The 23,140-nt window shown below is 30.5% G+C and overlaps 2 protein-coding genes and 1 pseudogene across 2 annotated transcripts; 1 reads left to right on the top strand and 2 right to left on the bottom strand.

Moving 5' to 3' along the window:
• Window positions 1–199: 199 nt before the first annotated feature.
• LOC114405285 lies at window positions 200–1,217 on the bottom strand (annotated as a pseudogene).
• A 3,027-nt stretch (window positions 1,218–4,244) lies between these two features.
• LOC114405546 (heparan-alpha-glucosaminide N-acetyltransferase-like) lies at window positions 4,245–9,870 on the top strand. The gene is made up of 13 exons (XM_028368025.1): window positions 4,245–4,582; window positions 5,313–5,450; window positions 5,808–5,889; window positions 6,015–6,091; window positions 6,209–6,324; window positions 6,496–6,607; window positions 6,715–6,831; window positions 7,351–7,442; window positions 7,773–7,839; window positions 7,932–8,013; window positions 8,123–8,214; window positions 8,336–8,479; window positions 9,359–9,870. The coding sequence occupies exons 1-13, from the start codon at window positions 4,322–4,324 to the stop codon at window positions 9,503–9,505; spliced, it is 1,527 nt and encodes a 508-aa protein (XP_028223826.1). The 5' UTR covers window positions 4,245–4,321; the 3' UTR covers window positions 9,506–9,870.
• Window positions 9,871–11,724: 1,854 nt separating this feature from the next.
• LOC114407113 (ACT domain-containing protein ACR10-like) lies at window positions 11,725–14,860 on the bottom strand. Its single transcript, XM_028370088.1, has 6 exons — window positions 14,469–14,860; window positions 14,050–14,268; window positions 13,556–13,661; window positions 12,967–13,303; window positions 12,396–12,680; window positions 11,725–12,179 (listed from the first exon to the last, which is right to left on the bottom strand). Exons 1-6 carry the CDS (start codon window positions 14,620–14,622, stop codon window positions 12,042–12,044), a joined length of 1,239 nt encoding a protein of 412 aa, XP_028225889.1. The 5' UTR covers window positions 14,623–14,860; the 3' UTR covers window positions 11,725–12,041.
• Between the last annotated feature and the right edge of the window lie 8,280 nt (window positions 14,861–23,140).

The raw sequence follows: 23,140 nt of genomic DNA, 5'->3' as shown, positions 1-23,140 counted from the left end.
TGGGAACCATGAACATGATAATCTTAACTTTTACTACAAATGTTAAGTTTGACCGTTAATTTATGTGGGAAACCAAGTCAATAAAAAACAATCCACAGCCACAATTTCAACGTCAAGGCTTTTGGGAACTCCACGACCCCAATTGTAGTTTCATTGACCATATTTGTTACAGTTTTTTGCAATATCACAACCACACAATTTAAAAACCATGGCTAACACCATTCACTATTAATGCTCCGCCAGCAAAAAATGTTGTTGCAATGAACAGAATCAGCATGTCAATACTGAAAAGTACTTGCAAAATGGTGTAGTCTTCTCCTCTTTTGGGGGGGTTTGAATACGTTACGTACCCAAACAAGAACTTTTATGCGAGCTTGTGGTAGTTGATGGTACTTCTTGCACCACCACGTTTGGAGGTGGAATAATAACTTCAGTGACTACTTTTACTGAATCGATCAAACCTTGCGTTTTGGCTTTCATTTGGTTTATTTCTTCTCTAAAAACACCTCAACAAGTGGGAGAAGGAGAAAGATAAAAACCACAACACCAACGGTTACGTATTCTGGTCTTGTGAAACTGAGCTTGTTTTGCATGATTATAAGAACCATGAGAAACCCGGCAAGGGCGAGTGAAATATAAAGAAGGTGGTAGAAAACTTTGTTCTCGTTGGGATGGTGAACGCTGTTGAATATCCGAATTGTTGGAAGGAAAAGGAAGGAAACAGCAGCAGGAAGCCAAGCAATGAGTAAAATAACAGCCTGAGGGTTATGATCACCATAGAAAGCATGGTAGAGCTGTGCAACGATGGCACTACTTGAACCAACGTAACCTTTGAGTAAGCCTAAAACATTGCCACGGCTTCCAGGGAAGTTTTTCACACACGTGACAGTACCACCCATGTTGGTGAAAGTTTGAGAATTTAAGCCAATGCAAATGTAGAGACACATTTTCCACGCTTGGGGTTTGGCAATGCGGCCAGTGACAGCAAGAAATATTATGAAGTAACCAAAGAAGTTCATGATGATTCCAACGGTGGCACTAACATCTTTGAAGAAGCTTAGCAAGTTGAGAGTGGTTTGGTCATATCCTAAGGAGGTTTTGACCTCGTTAGAGTACATGCCGAACATGTAGGCTGCTCCTGCTGCAGCCATGATGAGTAATGATGCAAAGAGCATGAACCAACGCCCCGTGAGAACATTGTAGATCAAGGTCTTCATTTTGCAGTGGTGTTGTGTTTTTGGATCAATTACACTTTTTTATGTGGATATAAATGGTGCAGAATCACGTATAGTAATTGGGTTTGACTATATGGAGAAAATAGAGAGTGTGACTGCTGAAAATTGTTTGAGTGGAAAAAGAAGCAGTTGCAGAGGAATATAAATCATTATGGTCTGACTAGTGGAAATAAAGACGTATTTCTAATAATATCAAGTTTTATTCCTATTTTGACATTTCTAATTTCTAGAATTTTAGTTCCAATTAGCAAGGGATCAGAGAAACTTTCTAGTTATGAATCGGGAATAGAATCAATAGGTGATGTTTGGTTACAATTTCGAAACCGTTATTATATGTTTGCTCTCATTTTTATTGTTTTTATGTTGAAACCGTTTTTCTTTATCCTTGGGCTGTGGTGGCTGGTAATTTCCAATTCAACACTTCTTATTCATTTTTTTCAAATGAATTCTGTTATTATACATGGCTTAATATACAAGAAAAAGAAGGAAAAACATCGATCTCCTGATGATAGTCTTGTGGAAAAGATTTTCCAAGGGAAAAGAAAGAGTTTTATAACAATGGTGTGCTAATTAAGCACGATGAGGATATAATATTAATGGAGGAAGTGACAAGCGCACTGTAAGCGTACTCCTCACACAGCCAATATCGGAAGACCAGTGGCACTGGTAAACTGAGAGATGACCATCATTTAGCTCAATTAGCTGAGAAATGAGTGATCGTTATCACACCCTAATGTTGATCATTATCACCGCCAGTACCACACTTGTTTTTGTTTCCTTTGATCCCTTGACCACATGTTGAAGACGGATCGACACCAATCACTGATCACACAATTTGTTTTATATATTCCACCACTGCCACTTGTGCTGCTGGAATCATTGCTACAAAAAATTGCAATTTTCAAATCTAAAGATGATGATATATGGGAATTGGTGACCATATAGTCCTTGTTACACTAAGTACGGTTCACTAATTGGCTCGATTCCAAGAAATGTAATTGTCCCCAGTCAGCAACTGAGAAACAAGGAATATTAATTAAGACCGGGATTATCAAATTGGCGAAGAATAAGTGGAACAATTAATTTTATGGAAGCAAAATATATATTCTTCCAATACTATATTGAAGCGCGCTCTGAATTTAATCTGAAGAACATGAGGGACTAAATGTCTCATCACGTTAACAATAATATTTACACTTGTGTCTTGAGCATCCATGCCATTCACGGGAAGAAAAGTCAGCCAATTAAAGAACAAAATAACTCAAGTGACTTAATTAAGAACTTATCGGTGTAATACAATTCCTTTCTACACGAAGGCCGAAGACTGGCCTCTTGTATTGCTACATAATAAAGAGTTTTATGTAGAAAGAAATTGATTGCATGACTTGATCATATATAATTAGAAAAATTAAGGGGTGAATTCTAACAAAAAATATATATTAAGAGATCAAGATCATATAAAAAAATAGGTTGTTTACTAATCGGATAAAAAACAAAGCAATGTAGTTGATATAGGGGAATAGAGTGATTCTGGCTGGAAATGGAAATTTACATGGAGGAGGCTTCTTCTTGTCTGGGAGCATGAAGCGGTGCAAGATCTTTGTCAACACTTGGAAGGTAAAAAACCGACAATGGGAAAGAGAGATGGATGGAGATGGTGTCATGATGAGGGGCAATATACAGTTAAACAATTGTCTATGAATTGCTACACTCTTTTGGTGATTTATCCAAATTAATCTGCATTGTATAGACAATTGTGGAAGCTAGCTGCCGGTGCCATCTAATGTTAAAGGTTTCATATGGAGGCTATTTCAAGATAGAATATAGACAAAACATAATCTCTTGAAGAGGAATATTCTACCTAGTTCCTCTGATTTAAATTGTGGCTTTGGTTATGATGAGGTTGAAACCTCTCAACACTTAATGTTTTTGTGCCCATTCACACATGAATTGTGGAATATTTGTTATTTGCGGTTAGGTGAAGTACGAGTTTTACACTGCAATGATGAGGATCATTTTTTGCAACACTCTGGGAAGACTTGTAGGGAAGAAAGCTACGGAAGCATCGTGGGCTGTTTGGTGTGCAATTGTGTGGTCCACGTGGAAATATAGGAATCACAAAATATTTAACCAAGCTACATGTAATATAGAGGAGGTAGTTGAAGAAATAAATATACAATTATTTTGTAATAAAAAGAAAAACAAATATAAAAAAGTATAAGATAAAATAATGTGACGAAGAAAGATAAAAAAAACAATCTTGTTAACATATAACTTAGTCTTTGTACGTATTGCAGAATGCAGTCTCAATTTAGTTTCTATAAGTAAAAATTTATTAAATCTGTCCTTGTAGGTGTAATTGTGTAAAACATTGTCAATCTATAATTTGATTTCTCTATTTGTGTAATACATTCTTAGAAGATAACTCAAGGTATAACATCATCTTTTTCAAGCTTATTGACAAAAAAAACATTAATTAACTACTTTCTTAAAAATTTCTTTTTTTATATATTTATGTTTATTATTTTACTTTATTTAGCCGGACAATTACCATTATCCAAACACATCGGAAAGGGATCGTTTAATTTGTAGACACAACAGAATTTCTCCATTTTGAAAATTTGGTCAAACCTTAAGATGAGGAGGAATCTTAGGTACAAAAGACAAAGACAAAACAATTCTACGTCCTCAAAAAGTTCATAGCCATGGAGGAGCAACCAACCAGAAGAAACAAAATAAAGGGTTGGACTAATTAATTAACACTGACCAGCCTGTGATTATACTAATTTAACAAATTAGAGAGCGTGGACCTCTTCCATTTCTTTCTCTCCAAAGTCCTTCATCCGTCTCCTTATATTTGTAATGTAGCTACTAGCTAGCATAGTTATTACTATATTTCATACCTTGATGACGAGACCAAAACACGCCGGCCTTCTACTTCATTAACTTGGACCTCTCTGTCACATTAATTCTTTAATTATATCTCTAACATACTCTCCCTATAATTGTTCTATTCCACCCAAGAGAAAGAGACACAAGACAAGGGACACATTTGAACTTTGTAGAATATTCAGTATTCAGCAATAATGGATGAAGATCCTAAGAGAATGGAAGAAGGCCTCAATTCAGCATTGAATGGTGATGGCAATAAGGATGACTTGAAGAAGAGGGCAACCATTAAAACCAGTAATGGAGGTTCTATTTTTGAGCATGACAAAGACACAATGGCTAAGCCTGTGGCTGAGGGTGAGTCCGTACAGCAAATAGCTGAACAGGAGCAACCACCGGTTAAGCAGAAGACAAAGAGGGTTGCAACCCTTGATGCATTTAGGGGTCTCACCATAGTGGTAATTAGTGTACTCCAAACCCTTTTCTTTTGGCAAACATTCTGCATAGTAAAGAACTAGTTTACAATGTATTATAATAAAGTGGGACAGAATAACTTTTATAGAATTAGTTTTGAAAAATTAATCGCATTTAATTGGAAATTGTAGCCACAAATATATAATGAATCATGCGATTTTCAGTAAAAAAAAAGCTGATTATTTTTAATACCTAATGATCAAGCAGAGGCTTAATCTAGAGACATGAAATATTTTCACTGTAGTCTAAGGTAGAAATAAACCAACCAAGTTAGGTTTTACTCTAAATAAATGTAGTGTACTCTCAAATTCAAGAACAAGTTTCAGTTATTTACTTGATATTTTAAGGCCCAACCTACTATTTTTTAAAATTAGCATTATGACTTTAAAATTTATTTAAAGATTACTTTATAATCAAAGTTTTCAACATAATAATAAAAGTTTTAATATATAATAATATTAATATATTATTTGTATCTATTTAACTAAGTGGGCCTAAAATTTATTAGGCTTCATTTTTTAATAAAAGAAAGTATATAAAGAACTTTTTTAATTGAATATGTTTCTATAAAGTATTTTAATCTAATTTATTCAGTAAAGCATAGCATATATAAACCTAAATGTGACGAATTATATGAACATTTCCCATTCCTATTTATGATTCTGAATAAATCATTCTTAATTTTTTTTCTCTCTTTTGATCATTTATGTGTAGTTGATGATTCTGGTAGACGATGCTGGTGAAGCTTATCCACGCATTGATCATTCCCCTTGGAATGGATGTACTTTGGCCGATTTCGTTATGCCTTTCTTTCTTTTCATTGTTGGGGTTGCCATAGCCCTTGCACTAAAGGTAGGGATTTATTTTATTTTATCATATATAAAAAAAAGGCTTCTCTGTGCAATCTCTACTTGTTTTATTCCTTTGGGTCTCTGGACTTTCTAATTAGAGGTTTATTTTTTAATTATTATGTACACGATCACAATCTAGCTTCTTAATCATAACTGGCTTATTTCAGCACGTACAATGTTTCTCAATATAAGATTCTCTGCTTCATCTGAATTATTTAATATGCAAGTTATGCTTCTCTATTTTCTATTAGTTTCTTTTTCAAGTTATTTTTGTTGCGTGCGTATATAAAAATTAAGTTAGCATGTGTGGTGTAAAAAATTCCGTTCATATATTGATAAACTGATTATAATAATGCAGAGAATCTCAAAGATAAAGCATTCCGTAAAGAAGATAATCCTTAGGACATTGAAGCTTCTCTTCTGGGGTATAATTTTGCAAGGTAAATCCACATTGTTGCATTTTCTGATGTATCAAAAAATAAAACCCATGCATTAATTGTTGCACAGATACACAGGTAAATAAATCCTTATAAACTGATAAATTTGATTGTATAACATCCTATAGGGGGTTACTCTCATGCCCCTGATGATCTCGAATATGGAGTTAACATGAAATTTATACGATGGTGTGGCATTCTCCAGGTATGGTTCAAATTAAATTAAATGAATATGCATGGGGCTAATGCAAAAATTACCCCATTGCAATTTGCAACGCAGTTATTGAATAATTAACCGCGTTTCTGAATATTTTGTGTGCAGAGAATCGCTCTTGTATACTGTGTTGTAGCTCTAATAGAAACATTTACCACCAAGCTTAGACCCACTACGTTGGCTTCTGGACACCTATCCATTTTTGCTGCTTATAAATGGCAATGGTGAGAAAATTCGACACAAATTATATTTAACTTCAAGTATGCTGATTAATTGCAAGAGGGATTAAAAAGAATTGAAGACAGATTATAATAGGAATTCAACTTAAATTGATTAATGAACATTGTGAACTAGCTTTGATTAATAGTACATATATGTGTACACGTGCGGTTTAGGTTTGGGGGCTTCGTGGCATTTCTCATTTATATGATCACAACCTTCAGCCTCTACGTTCCAGATTGGAGTTTCGTGGATCACTTTAACGGCGATGAACCAAAGAGATACACGGTGCATACTCTCTCTCTCTCTCTAATCACTGTGTTGTGCATACCTTAATTTGTTCTATCTTCAGAATTCTAACTTGACACTATTAAGCTTTTTTTTCCATTTGTTAGGTCATATGTGGGATGAGAGGACACCTAGGGCCAGCATGTAATGCTGTTGGGCACGTGGACCGACAGGTTTGGGGGGTCAACCATCTTTATTCTCAACCAGTTTGGAGACGCTTGAAGGTGACTAATATGTAATTTAAGATATGTTTAATAAAATTATCTGCAAAAAATTAGTTCATTAAAAATAAAATTAGATGTTAAAATAGTTAAAAATGTAAAATGATAAAAAAATTAAATAAATTATAATTTATTTAAAAAAATGTGACAAAAAAATGAATAAATATATCGAGAATAAAAGTGAGAAAAAAAATATAAAAGATTAGAAGTTAGAGATTAAGTTAGGGGTTACTTTAAATAACATTTCATAAACATTAGAAATTATTAAAAAAAATTATTTATCAAATTTCAAATAATAAAAAAAATAAAAACTAAGATGTATTATCATATATGATCTTAGCAGTGAGAAATTAGTCCACATTGTGTGGAAGTCTTATTTGCTGCTAGTATTAAACCTTTCCAAGTACATCGTAATTTTTATTTGCCTTAAAAAAACTTCTTAATTTTTATTTCAAACTAATACTGCCATTTTGGTATTATTCTAATTATTGTTTTTCTATTTTTTTTCTATGACGTTTATAGGCGTGTACATTCAGTTCTCCAGGCAGTGGTCCTTTTCGTGATGATGCCCCAAGTTGGTGTCTTGCTCCTTTTGAACCCGAAGGCTTGTTGAGGTTTATGTTGATGGTTTTTTTTAATAGTTATCGTAAAAGAAATAAAAAAATAATAATATTTTTTCTCCAAAATTAAAATCAAATTATGTTACTTAATTTTTTTGAGAAGTTAGTGAGAATTTCTATAAAAAAAATCATTTGCACAAATTGATTGTAATTTATAGGAGTTTGGTTTTTTTTTCTTCTTATATAAGTAGTGATTAAAATTTTTATTTAAATTGAGCTTTTTTTTCTTTTTTCTTTTCCTATATATAAATTTGGGTTACTTTATCAATAAGCAATCTCTATTTATCTATCAGAAGTATTTAACAAATAATTTTTTAAAACCAGTTCTATATCAGCAATCCTCAGTGGCACTATCGGCATCCATTACGGGCACGTCCTGATTCACTTCAAGGTTACAAAACTTCACCTGTGTTATACGCATGCCTATTAACATCTATTATAAAAAAAAATGTAATTTAGTTATAAAAGTATAAAATTTGGCAGGGTCATTCGGAGAGGCTAAAACAATGGGTCTCAATGGGGTTTGTGTTACTCATCATAGCCATCATCCTTCACTTCACAGATGGTAAGCTAGTGAGATATGCACCTTAAATAAAATATCCATCTAATAAAGAAACATAAAATTTGCATGCAAAGATGAATCTTAACAAATTTTTTAATGGAACACTACGCAGCTTTACCAATTAACAAGCAACTCTACAGCTTCAGCTATGTTTGTTTCACAGCTGGGGCAGCTGGAATTGTCTTCTCTGGGTTCTACATACTGGTAGGTACAAGTGAAAAAAAAAAATCTTTTGAGTTAGTATTAATAATTTTTTATTTTTTCCCCCTTTTTGGTTTTATCTCTCATTGGATGATTCTGATCTACACTCTTGAAAATTAAACAGATCGATGTTTGGGGGCTCCGCACACCATTCCTGTTCTTGGAGTGGATAGGAATGAATGCTATGCTAGTGTTTGTGATGGCAGCGGAGGGCATCTTTGCAGCATTTGTAAATGGATGGTATTATGAAGATCCACGTAGCTCACTAGTAAGAATCGCCAATTTCTGATTTATATTGTAGGTTAAATTAGTTTGTTTTTCTATTTTATTTTTTAATTAAATTTGATCATTTAGTTTTTTTTTTCAATTCAATTATCTAATTTTTTAAATCGATTCAATTTCATCATATTATTTAAATTATATCAACGATTTAAAACGGTCACTAAATAGTTTTAAAATGCTAAAAATACATATTTTCTAACATTGTAAATTTAATTTAGATAATAATATCAAATTAAATTTATTTTAAAAAAATAGATGAATAAATTGAACCCAAAAAATAAAGGATCAAACTAAACTTAAATAATAAATTATTGAAAAAAACTAATTAATTTAACCTTTTTTTACTTAGCTAATGGATATTATTAGAAAAAAATTTAAATTTAATTCTTTAAGTATTTTTAGTGTTCTTCAATTAGTTTTCCTTAATCTACAATTATTAATATAGATAATTACCTCATTTATAATTTCGTGTACGCATTTATTATTTTTAAATTATCAATTAACTACTCTTAAAAACCATCCCACGATCACAAGTAATTAATTTACAATAGTTTTCAACATGACAGTCATTTACCACCACGTTTAACTAAAAAAAACAATAATTAAGGCACAAAATGTCAATTTTTGAACTAGTCTAAATAATAATAGTTTATAGTTGGTATTATAGGTTAGCATTACTAAGGTAAAACTTAAATTTGATAGGTGAATAGTAACAAAAGAACCTAACAAATATTGTCTAAGTTTTGTCCCTATTTTAATTATGATAATTTGACAATTTTTATCCCTCTGGATCTCTCTCCCCTTTTTACCATTTAGGACAAGAAGCTAACCAATATTGTTGCACGTGAAACAATAAATTAACCAGGTACACTGGATCAAGAAGCATGTGTTTGTCAATGTTTGGCACTCAGAGAGGGTGGGAACCATCTTATATGTCATCTTTGCAGAAATCACTTTCTGGAGTGTGGTTGCTGGCGTCTTACACAAATTAGGAATATATTGGAAACTATAACAATCAGCTGCATTATTAATGGTCAATCTGGAATTGTTATTCCTCTATTATATTCTTCTTTTTGCTATTTTGGTTCATTGTACTCTGCATCCAAATTCTCCTAATCAGTCACTTTCTCTTCAATTTTTCAAAGAGAGTAGCACTCCAAAATTTCCGTATTGTGGTCCAAAAGGAATAAAAACGAAAGGACAAATACTCACTGCAATGCCACTAAAAAACCCACGAGGTAAGAAAAGATAGTATACAGCATTGACATTTCGAGAGAGTATCGCCCGAAACATCATTGCATTGGAACTTCCGAATTTAAGCTAGATCGTATTCTTCTGAGAGAAAACCTAATACGGAAATAAAATACTATATGTTAAGGATCGATATATATATATATATATATATATATACTGGTATTTCTCAAAACTTTTCTCCTTTCCATTTCCTGCAATATATGTACTGGTATTTCTCAGCTGTTACAACTTACAACCAGCTAAGTTCAGTTTAACTCCACTAATAATAATAGGTGATAAAGCAGCAATCAAAACTTAATGGTTTGTTACAAATGGCAAAACCTTGCTTTGCAATTTAGATAATTACAAATGAACCCACCTATCAGTTCCTTATTTTTTTCTGATAGAAATCTATAATAAATTACTCCTTCCATTTTTTAAGAGTTTAAAATATTAATATTACAAAAATTAAGGATTATAGTTAATATTCTTATTTATATGAATTCTTTTATTTTTAATATATCTTTTTTCAGTTGGTATATGTTTTTATTTACCAATTTTAGTTGACATCAGTGCCATAAAATATTCGAAACATATGAAATTATAAATGTTTTAGGAATAAATAAAAAGGTTCACCTAGGAACTTTTTTACGTTTAAACTTTTCAATAATTTATTATCTAATTTTATATTAATGTGTAAAATAATTAAGAGTTAAAAGATAAGAATATAATTAAAAATAAATATTAATATTATCTGTAACTTTTAAAATAACAGATAAAATAGAATTTTTTTTTTCTTCTAAAACATCAATTAAAAAATAAGAAAAAACTAATAAGGAAGCACCGAAGCAGTAACACAACAAATTCGACGACTATAAGTCTAATTTAAACTAAAAAAAAACACTTGTCATTGACAGATGAACTGCTCCACTAAAATAAAAATATTAACTCAAAACCCAAAAATATCTAAGACACTGTCCGGCAGTGCACCAACGATGCTTTCTCTATTTTTTTACATTAAGTCCCTCACCATTTCAAAACGACACCGAGAAGGACAACTGAAAGGCAACCACCATATTCTATTTATTAAAAACAGAGAACCAGAGCAAATACCTTATCTACTGTAAGTGGCACAAGATAAAATATAACGCAACATTTTTTTTGTCAAGTATGCCTTGAATCTTCTTCCTCACGGAGTCTATATACGATACTGACAAATGGGAATAACAACAAACAAAATCTTAAAATATCAGTTTGTGACACAAAATGTGAAGAATATTTACGGCATAGCAACAAATCGGGTCTTTTCATGATGTTAACATGTTAAGAGAAAACAATTTAAAAAAGAGATTAACATCACAGATATTCTATTTTAGCATCAGAAGATGAGACAGCCAACAAATTAAACTTGTGCTAGTGTTTCTCCATTTGCAATGACCATGGAATCCCCATATATTTCACTATATCCTTGATACTGATCAATTATCAAGCTATGTCTATGTCAATAATTGAAACGTGTCCTAATAAAAATGCAGCGGCAAAAAATGGCCAAAGACCGTTGAACATGTGCCTACAAACTAATGAATCAAATTAGACAGAATCAGGGTTTGCCATCTGTGGATGTGACATAGTGCTCCCTTTGATGATATCCATGTAGGTGACATTCTAAGTTGAAATAACGTATCAATTAGAATTAAAATACCAGATAAAATATCACAACAGGGGGGCAACTTACTTGTAGAAACTGTATCTTAGGAAAATGACATAAGAAAAAATGAAGCATAAGGAACAACGAGCAGTTGGGTGAAATAAAAGCACAATACTAAGGAAACCAACCGATTCAATGGTTGTAGCTAACAAAATTTATATGCTAAAAATGGCGCCTTTCATTCCATAAATCCACAGACAAACTCGTGTCAACCTGTTTGAATTCCTTTGAACGTGTCACTGCTTCTACACTGTTAGTTTGTAATGATGCTTTTTCATTTTCAAGTAGGATGCAACCAATAAAAAGTTTATATATAGTATGAAAGAACTGAAAATTAACATTTTACAATAATTCATTTTCTTTCATAAAATACTCTAAATAATCTGCCAGTCTTTCTCCTTTTTTTCCTGTACTTGCTAGTTGCTAGTCCTTCTTTCTATACTAGGTTAAAATTACAAGAGCTCTGAAAAATATAGCGTGGCAAAGACCAACATCTGCACCATATACATTTCATAATTACAAGTTACATATCATAACTACATTATAACCATGTTATCTGTACACGGGCACAGGTTCATCCAAGATGAACAATGCCACCAGCCATGGATCACTCCCAACCCATCAACATCTTCCAAACTCCTTTCTCAATCTTATTCCTTGGAATGGATAAACCCTCCCCTTCATCAAGCAAGATTCTATAAACTTCCCACTCGCGGTCTCCAACCACATGTCTTCCAACTTCAGCCTGTTGAAACAAAAAAAATTGGCATGCTGTAATTCTCAGTCTACCTCTCTTTTCATTCTTCCCCTATCTAATTTTGTGAACATAATTCTAGAAATTGGGAAATGGGAACAGTATGAAAATTCATATTGAGCTAGTCTCCTATGGGAGATTATGACTTCACAGAAAAATTAAGTGTGAAAATAAACAGTAGGAAGTAACATAGTGATCAGAAAGTACCGAAAATATGCAAGGGCCAAGCATTTTGAGAGCAAGAGTAATATCATAAAAAACAAGAGGTCGTCCTTTGCCCGACAACTCCACAGGGTTTGCAACCAGCAGCTCTGTATCAGGACCCCTGCTTACAACAGTTATTCTGAGCGGACGAAGTAGTTCCATCCTAAGGCGTGATGTCAAAGACTTCTGCTTGCTGGGGTCAACTATCTTTTTCCCATCTGCTTGCACTATGAACAAGTCAAGCTCACATTTTCCTCTGGGTTTTGGTGAGAATCTCCCATAAGAAATCTGTTTAAATGACAAATTAGGTCTAATTTTAGCATACTTGATAAGATGACCAAGAAAAGTGGAAAGGAATGTGAAGTTACTTGGCACAATAAACAGAACTTCCCGTGTTGAAAGGAATATGAAATTTCACAACACAGTATTCACATACAAAAAAAAAATCACATATAATATGTAATAGAAGTGTATACACTTATCAATTCTTTCTGCTGACAACACTATCCAAGTCATAGCAGTTTAAAAGCATGATTATAAAATATTGTACTATTCAGGTCTTGAATTACTATACCTGAATATTGTAGTCCTTCAGAGTTCTCATGATGTCATAAAGAAGACCTTTGTGATCTTGACATATAATTTGGACAAGCGTGTGAGCAGGACTCAGCGAATTGTCCATCGTAATAGAAACCGAATCTGATGTGGAAGTCCCACTTCGTATTGAATCAGGTAATTCCAAATCAAACATATCTTCTGAAATTGCACTTGGAAGGAATGAAGATGCTTGAGAACAAGCAGCGGTTTCTGGGCCAACCAACTCAATGTCAATGGCAATTAAGGGATCCCCCAAAATAGCTGCCAACTGTTCGATTGTGTCATCTCTTCTCTTCTTTGTATGTAGAAGTTCCCTGATCATATGCATATAAGATTAAGCAATAGGTTAGTTAGTTCAGTAAAAATATATGGAATTGTAATCAAATGCACACTATACAACAACAAATTAATCTCCACTCTCATAAAATGTATTTCAACATCATCTAACGAAAGATAGCCTTAGTTAATAGAAAAAGAATTTTCAAATGGAAATGAACTAACAATATAAGAGTACCGAATTGCAACACTAGTATGTTCCAAAAATTGAATGTATAGAAATGTACAACCTTGTATCCGTGATGAAAAACAGATCTACCACTTTGCCATCAGGTGTAGTAGACACCTTCACTTTGTGTATGATGAGCTCTAGCTCACTAAGAACCTCTGTAACATCTGTCCCAAATCCCGATAATAAAAGCCTTCAGTTATTTTGTCAAGTCAAGAATAATACACAACAAGGCTTCCATCAGATAATTTGTTAATATAACTAGAAAAAATGGCAAAATCCAAGGCAGGCAAAGAATCCAATTGGAAAGTGTTTTAGACTATGACATCAATTGTCACTGTAAAACAATCAGTTCATTTTTCCTTTTAGCATGATTTTCTCAAGCAACAAACAGAACCCTAAGATCCGTTTACCAGTCCCAACATTTGGGAAAACAAGGGTTGAGTAAAACAACACCAAGATAGATGGAAAGCAACAAAAATGAAAAGTAACAGCAAATCATAAAAGTAGAAACCCCAAATCTCCAAGTGAAAGTTCAAGACAGCAACCAAGTACCGTGTAAAAGGCCTTTACGGTCGTGGCAACAAAATGTCAAAAGGAATACATTTGGTGGTTTAGGAGGCTGCAATTCTGAACGGTAATAGGAAATTCCAGAAGCTGAAGAACAAGTAGGGCACGCCTCAATTAGCCTCTTCTTCAACAAACTCCACCTCATCCTTTGCTTCCCCACCACCCAGAATACTATGTAGCACCATTTTCCGTCGGTGGAAACGTCTTCATTGCAAACAAACAAACAAACAAATCAGTAGAGATACAAGGTGAGTTGAATGATTAAGGAAAGAGAAAAAGATGGTGGATTCGATATGCTCTCCTAAGAAAACTAACATTCTAATAAAACTAAAAAAAAAAAAAAAAACGAATCAATCTCGCAAACGTAACACAAGAAAGTGAAGATAAATTGGAAGGCGGCTTACCTCCTCGGACAATGCTAAGACCGAAGAAGAGAATGATGCGACACAAATCACAACCCAGACCGGTCTTGTCGGGGCAATTGACGGTTATGACGGTTGCTTCACCTTCTTTCTCTGGCTCTCTGATTATCACTACGTCGTCGTGCAGTATCCCCATGATATTCTTCTTTCTTTGTGTGCTACTACAGTACTACAGAACTGAAACGAGAGAGAAACAAAACACGGCGCAACGGAATGGAACTTGCCTTGTCACTGTCTTGGTCTTGGTTTTCAGAATTTGAGCGGCGGTTGTGAGTGGTAGTGGTAGTGGATTATGACTAATGGAAAATGAAAAAGTGAAATTACATTCATCGCCTTTTCAGTGTGTTCAAATTACCCTCGCTCACTTCGTTAGTGTTGCCGGTCGTTGTAGTACCAACAGTAACTAAATGCCGACTAAACATGTTTACTAATACCTTTTGCACGCATAAGAAGAGACAAACACTTCATTAAGAAGGTGATAATCACATACAAAGTCTTGTTAAATTGTTTAAATTTAAGTCTTTTTAAAGTCACTTACTACGTCGTCTTTTTAAATTTAAGTCTTTTCTTTGTTTTTTTTATTTGTAAAACAAATAAAAATCTTTAATACTAGTAAAACAATATAGAAAATATATTAAATAAAATAATATATATAAAATATTAAATAAACCATTTAAAAAATATATGCAAAATATTAAATAAAAATAAAAAGGTAAAAAAATATTTATTTATTAAATTATTCAATTAAAAAATATACAAAATATATTAAATAAAACAATATTTAAAGATATATTAAATATTAAATGAAACCATATAAAAAATATATACAAAATATTAAATAAATAAAAAGTAAAAAGAACATTTCTTTATTAAATAATTAAATAAAAAAATTATTTACAATTTAAAAAAAATAAAAAAAAAAGTAAAAATAATGACCATGAAGTCATAAGAAAAAAAAGTTCATCTTTTAAAGTCATAAAATAAAATAAAAAAACCTACTACTTTAAAGACATAAAAAAATACCTACAAATCATAAATTAAAAAAAATAACTGAAGTGATAAAAAAAATTTACAACTTCAATTAACAAATATAAGTTGTAATTAATATTACGACTTTTAACTCAAAATTAACAAATGTTACAACTTATCTCAAAAGATAATAATTTAAAATCCACTCTCAATTAGTAATTTCAAAAAAAAATAAAAATAGCCCACTTGATAAATTGGACCCGTTATTTCCTGAAAATTGGATTCTAAGGTGACATCAACATTAAAAAAAGAGGTAGTAAGTGACTTTGTTATGTGTTTTTTATAATTTTATTAAGAATAAATTGTTTTAACTATCATTAAAGATTTTCTAAATTTACAAAAAAAAAACCTTTCTTTTTAACATTTACAACACTCTCCTTTAAGTGTAATGTCTTACAAATAATTAAGGAGTACTTTTTTTTACTGCAAAATAATTATTTCATATCATCAAGAAAAAAGTATAGTAATACAATTGGAAACGTTAAGAAAATTTGCAGACTAGCAAAGATTTGAGACCCTCTAGCTAAAAAATTAATTGGCGTGTTTGCGAACAATACTCTAGATTTGAGTTATGAACTAAATACAATTTTTGTTTACACAAGATATAATGAAATCAGTCCATGTGTTGGTGCAACACAGAGATGACATGTTGTCGTAGACTTGTTTACAATTAACTTCACATGCAATGCTGACCCGCTGGTGACTTAGTTTACTCATTGTAATGCATAAAGAGTGTTGAAACAATGTTTTTCGAATAATTAAGGGAATTAGTTTAAGGATTAAAAAAATATAATAAAAATTGTATAATTTCATAAAACCTCAAGATTACTTAGCACAATTTGCTTTTTTAATTCTACCAAAGTATTTTTCATAAGCTATTTATAATTGTTTGGTTTCACCGAAGGTTAAAATTTTATAGAAAACTATGATGTATTACAACTTAGCTTTATATATAATACATTTCAAAAGCACCTGTGAATTGTCAATATCTCTGGTTAAGTGTATATAGATATTTTTTTTATAACAGTAATTAGACAGAATGACCCAATTGAAAAAAAAGTTCATGGACATAATTGAAAATTTTGTAAAAATATAAAGACTCAAAGATTGATCTAACCTACAAACAATTATATTTTTCTGTTCAAAAATAAGTGTTAGTCTTAAATTATTTTACACAAATAAAAAAATTAAAATGACATTATTGAGAGTATTAATAAAAAAAATAATTAATATTACTTTCAAAAGTTAACTTCACAATTATTTTGGAATAATTTGTTCAAATATGACACTTATCTAAAATGAGTATTATTTAGATTAAATTATGTTAATCACTTTTGGTGTTTTGACGAAATTACATCAAATATATATATATATATATATATATATATATATATATATAACATTTACAATAACCTCTATTATAAGTGAGCCATGTGTAATATTTTTCAAGGGAGTTAGTTTAATGTAAAAGGGTGTCGATGTATATTTTTCAAAATTAAGAAAAATTAGTGTAAGAGTAAATAAAAGGGGAAGGAGTTTGTGTATTTTCACAAAACTTCAAGTTAGTATAATTTATTCTATTTATTTAATATAAAAAATATTATATGTAATATCATACATTTTTTATTTTATATAAAAAATATTTAAAAAATTGGAAAAGTAATTATTTTAATATTTAATTTTATTATTTATAAATAATTTTTCTATTAAAAAAGAAACATTATTCTCACTATAAAAAATTGTTAACTTTTTGAAAAAAATGTACAAAAAACTATTTTGAAAAATGAGTGATAAAGTCAGAGAAGAAGGCGTGGCTTCCTCGAAGTTTCATAAAAGAACTCATGTGGAGAAGTTAGAAGGAACATCTCGTGCGGAGAAGTTGGAAGGAGCCATCTCGTGCACGCGCAAAATGCATTATTAAAATATAAATATAAAATAATTAAAGAGGTAAAAAAAAATTGAAAATAATAACAGGGTGAATGAGTCAAGATATAGAAGAATTTTTTTAAATATTAAAACGTTTATAACATGTCAATAAAAATCAATCTACTTGTTAAAAAAATACTCATTTCCCACAAAAACATGAATACCATTTTAGCTGTGGATTTCGATTTAAAAATTTAATTGACTGAAAATATGTAATACTTTTTTAGGCTTGAAATTTATCTTGGTCTTCTAAACTTTAGAAATCTAACCTATCTAAACTTCCACTATACCAAAAAAATGTATCAATTATTAAATACTATTCAACCAATTAAGTTATACTTCATCATAATGATAATATAGAAGAATATAAAATATGTTTATATTTTGTTATTTTATTCAAATTAATTGAGGAAACTCTAGTGTCCTAGATGTAAATCACAAGTTGTTGTAATTTTTTATATTTAACTTCAAATCCTACATATAAATCTTTTTTACAAGTGTTTATCATATAAAATGACTTAAATAAATAAATAAATATTGAGGTATCTAATCTACAACGAGAGTTTAATCAAACTCATATCTTATTAAGTAAATTAAATACAAAATCATATATTTTGTTTTGGGCATGATTGCAATTTTCCTAGTGAAAGATAAAGGAATTGAATTCAGAACATCAATCACAACAAAGACGACATTTTTTTTTCTTCAAGCCAAAGACCATAATTTTGTTTTTTTTTTTGTTTTTAACAATGCCAAAGACCAAAGTTAAAACCTTGTTAAATAATATATTAATAAAATTTCAAGTTTATAAGTATGTAAAAAACTTTTACGGTACTGAAAAAAATACAAAATAACAAGAAATTTGAGCGATTTCATATTTTGAGTTTAACTATTTTTACATATGTGTTCAAAATGGTATCTAAAGGTGAAAAATGGAAAATATGTTTTATAAGAGGAACATACAAGATCTACCCAAGCGATTGTGTCTCTCTTTTTTTTTAAGAAAAAAAAACGTGAGAATTTGGAAACGTGAGTGTAAGGGGACTTAGACACGTAAGAAAGCAATAAAGCTATTACTCATTTTATCACTTAATCCAGGTTTAGTGATCTACGGGACCCACCGTGACAGTTGATTTAACACAGTAACACATATCCTTGAAAAAGGCATTAAATCACGTGGGAACTTCGAACAAGAGCGAACATTTGGTACTTAAAAAAAAACTTTTTTTGATAATAATAAGAAGAAGAATATGATAATTGATAAGAAAAAAGATATACAAATAATACATATTTTTTATCAGGAGAAAAATAATACCCATTGATTGCTCGTATGGTATGTAAAGTTGTCTATCCTACATTAAAAGAAAAAAGAAAAAAAAGTTGTCTATACATGTCACTCTGATTAATAAATTAAAAGCATCCCACCTAATAAAAGAAAAGGAAAAGAAGATGACGTCATGCCTTAACGTCGCTATGACGTCCCTGCACACTTTTTAGTCCAAAATTTCAACTTTATTCTTTCATTCAATTTCAAGGGTTCGTTGAAAAAAAGAATCGTATGAAAATTAAACACTGAACTTGTTAAAAATTATATAAAGTACTTGTAAAATACATGGTTTTGATTTACGAAAAATGTTGCATTTATAATGCTTTTACACGTTTGATTTTGATTACGGTTTGCTTTGGTTATTAGAGCTGTTAAAATAAGTAAATAGCACTCATTTGCCTTTAAGAAAAATATAGCAATCATTCGAATTGATCTACTGTAGGTTGAAATAAAAATGAATTAACTCAACTCAATTTCTGTTGACGAGTTAGTTAACAAATAAGTAACCTGAGACAATTAATTCAGAATTTAATTAGTTAAAAGGAGAAAAAACCTTTAAAAAATGTATAACTTTTGCTCATCCGACTCACGAGTGGAATAATACTTGCCATCGGAGAAGAGCAACAAAGTCCATTGAAATATAAAATAAAATAAGTTAAAATATGTTTGTGATTTTTTTATATATATTTTACTTTTAATTTTTATTCCTGATTAAAAAAAATTGGTTTTTTCATGATATTTAAAAAAAAATCATTTTAAATTTTCATTATCTGTTAAGTTATTACCTTAAATACTTCGAAAGATAATTTGTGGCTGTTCAAACAGTAGTTATTTCTAAATTTAAAACAATAATTGTTGATTAAAAACTGTAAAAAAATTAATTCTCTTCCTCTTTAAGATGAATTGTTTGGTTGTGTTCCAATTATAGAGATGACGTGCACCGTGACTATTTTCTTTGTCAGAAACTCCATAGTCGCAACACCAAACCACCGTGACCCAAACCCATTTTTTTCTTCTAAAGATTCGAAAATGAAATAGTTTTCAAATCAAATTGAATTGAAACGACAGGAGAAAAATCTTTAGAAGATCATGCAAGAAAATAATGAGGAAGGCGCCATTGGTATAAGATTAATTAATTATATATAATATGGAGTTGGGGTGGTTAGAGTTCAATTTTACTATAAGTGGATACATATTTGTGTAAAAAGTTATTAATTTATACCTACTTGTTTTCATGAAGAATGTACATTGAAAGAAGTGATTTTATATATTATGAAAAGAAGTTGGAAACGCAAGGACCTAGATCTTACCTGGGAAAAATACTAGCATTTAATATCTAAACATATACTCCTATTGAATATGATTAGTTGGTTACCTTCAAATATAAATTCTTCCGAATAAAATATAAATATAAATAAAAACAAAAACAAAAAGATGGGATAGTGCTGAGCAATAAAAATTGGTTAAAATTAATCTTTTATCGAGACAATTTTATGCTATCAAATTATTTTATGACCATTCAGTCAACGTCAACTTTTAATATAAATTTATCATGTACTCAGAATCCAGCTTTTGGAATCTGGAATCCCTATTTTCCACATGGATGATAGAAGCAACCAGTGTCGAGACGTGAACAATAAAATATGATAGTATTATTGAAGTGGAAAAAAGTATACAATTAAGTAATTATTAAGAGTAGATTCCATTATGCACCCAAAAAAAAATAAGAGTAGATTCCACTGTGTGATCAGTGTCGTGTCTATTGTGGATAAGTGCACAAACACAAAGTATGCACCCACTTCCCGTTTGGGAGGAAACATGTAAGAAACAACATGCTTTGTCGTCTTCATACTCCCACTTCGGTCCACTTGGAATTATTAATTTTAATTCCAAACGAACTTTGTCTATATTGATCGTATTATTGATTTATTATACTATATTAATATGTGAAAATAAGGAAGAAAGAGAGAAAAAAATATGAACAAAATGAGCTATATGATAAACAAAAAATAAGATAAAAAATGTGAATGCATACGCTGTTTATTCATCAAAATTTGTTGGAAAATTACACAAACCAAAAAGAGACTCCTAAAAAAAATAAAAATGAGACTCACATTTTATAATTTTTAACAAATTTCAGTTAATAATAAAGAGTGTATTAAAAAATGTGTTACAAACATTTTTAAAATAATATATAGACTTTAGTGTAATTTGAAATTGACAAACAAGTTCTCTCAAATGACTATTCATGTAAAGTGAAAAATGAAACAAGTTTTCTCCATTTTTTTCTCCCTACAAGTATCTAGATTTTAAAAATGTAATCAGCCGTCAAATATAAATATCTCTCTTGATAAAAATTAAAATCTTGATTTACTAAGTTGTAAAGAGACTAATAGTTTTTTCCATTTACGTTTGTGTGTGATTTGACACAAAATTTGTGTTATATTTTAACCACTGGGGTTAGCATAGAGGAGGGGTTGGGTAATAAGCATGGGGTCATATGTGTGTGACCATTATATACATATATTAAAAAAACTTTTGTCATACCGTACGTTGGTGTTAAGTAGTTTTTACCTTGCTCTGATCAGTTGATTTCAAATTCAATTTATGAGTTGGAAGTTAATTGGAAGAAGGAGGAAGAAGAAGATAGGAGACCCCTGTAGCTGACTATTTCTATCTCGCATCCATTTAAGGTGCAGTAGTGCTGCTCTTCCACAAAGGAAAAGAGCAACATCCTACCCATCGACCAAATAAAGTAAAGCAAGTATGGTCGATCTATTCACGTTTCAATTATGTGAACCAAATTCTTTTTGTCAACCTATGAAATATGAACAATTTCTTTAGCTTCATATTTCCGTGTTAGATATACATTCGAGACCCGTATCATATGTGCAAAGTATTTAAAAAGAACTAACAAGCATGCTGAGTAATAGTGTGAGACTATTTTATTTTAAGTTAAACATTTTGAATTCGAATTTTAAATATGTAATTATATTAAATATTTGAAGAAAATATTTTATCGTCTATGACGCGTGATCTTATATCCAACTCAAAGATAATGAATAATAGATATGATATAGACCAAAAATATTTAAAAAGATAAGAATTATACGTGAGATAAAAACATGGAGATGTTATCTCTTCATATTTAAGAAAATAAACTAAATTTATATCAATTTGTAAAATACTAGTTATTTCTATTTGTAAACAATTAAAGGTGACGGCCACACAAAAAACAATAGAAGGTGATTTCTGATCTTTATAAATTATTAAATAATGTCTAAAAATAATTTTTTTAACTTAAATGTGCAGAATTATATAGTTATCATGCTTTATGAACTTTACATGTATAGAAAATCAAAATTAAATACCTTGTCTTATCTTATATATCTTTGAAATAATCCTATCGAGGTATTTGCATATCCATACGCTGATGGCCCTGAAATTTCCTAATCTTCTACCATATTTGGGGGGAGACTAATGACTTCTAGTGGTTCTTTTTCCTTAAAAAAAATCCCTCATTTCCTTTTGTCGCCTAGGTATCACCATGTAACGTGCTCTTTACGGTTGCTTCTTCTTACAAGCAATTTCAGACAAATTGTTTAGGTTGACTCACTTTATAGGAAAAAGCAAGAATATCATTTTTGTAATGCATTTTTCCTTATATTTTATGCTTCTGATCTCGTGCCCTATTATGACACTTCGAGATTCTGATATTGAAACTGTGGGACGAACATATCACGACGAGACATCCTTTGACGATTTTCGAAACCTATTTAGAAAGTGGAAAATATATCTGGACAAAATCAAAAGGTTGAGGGTCAAATCTTAAAAAATTAAAATAAGAAAGGATATTTTTTAATTTTTACTAAGTATTTTTTAATTTAAAAATTTGAGTTTAATAAGTATATATTGTCAATATAAAAGTTTTTACATTATCTATAAAACCATCCTTGATGACTCATGATCCGGGACGAATCTAGAAACCTATAAGAGTGGAGCTAATTTTTTTTCTATTATTTAAATATTTACTAACTTTTAATAAATAATTATTTGACAGATAATAACTTTAAAAAAAGTAGTTTCTTTTACAAGAATTTTTTTTATAAAAAAAATGCAGGTTCCTAATAATAATAACTTTCAAAAAAGTTGTTATTGATTTACATATGTAATAATTTTTTCTTAAAATTTTGTTAATGTAATAACTATATATTATAGATTTACTACATTATTGAATAATGTGTATGAATATTTATGATTTTTATCTACTTGTCAATTTTGTTCATTATTTTTCCAGTACATTGATATAGTAAATAAAATTAAACAGGTGCCTAACATTTCTAAAACTCCATAAAATAAAAATACACCAACC

Source organism: Glycine soja, chromosome 3 (assembly GCF_004193775.1).
Source record: "Glycine soja cultivar W05 chromosome 3, ASM419377v2, whole genome shotgun sequence".
NCBI lineage: Eukaryota > Viridiplantae > Streptophyta > Magnoliopsida > Fabales > Fabaceae > Glycine > Glycine soja.
The sequence above is the reverse complement of the archived record's forward strand: the minus strand, read 5'-3'. Positions and strand labels throughout refer to the sequence as shown.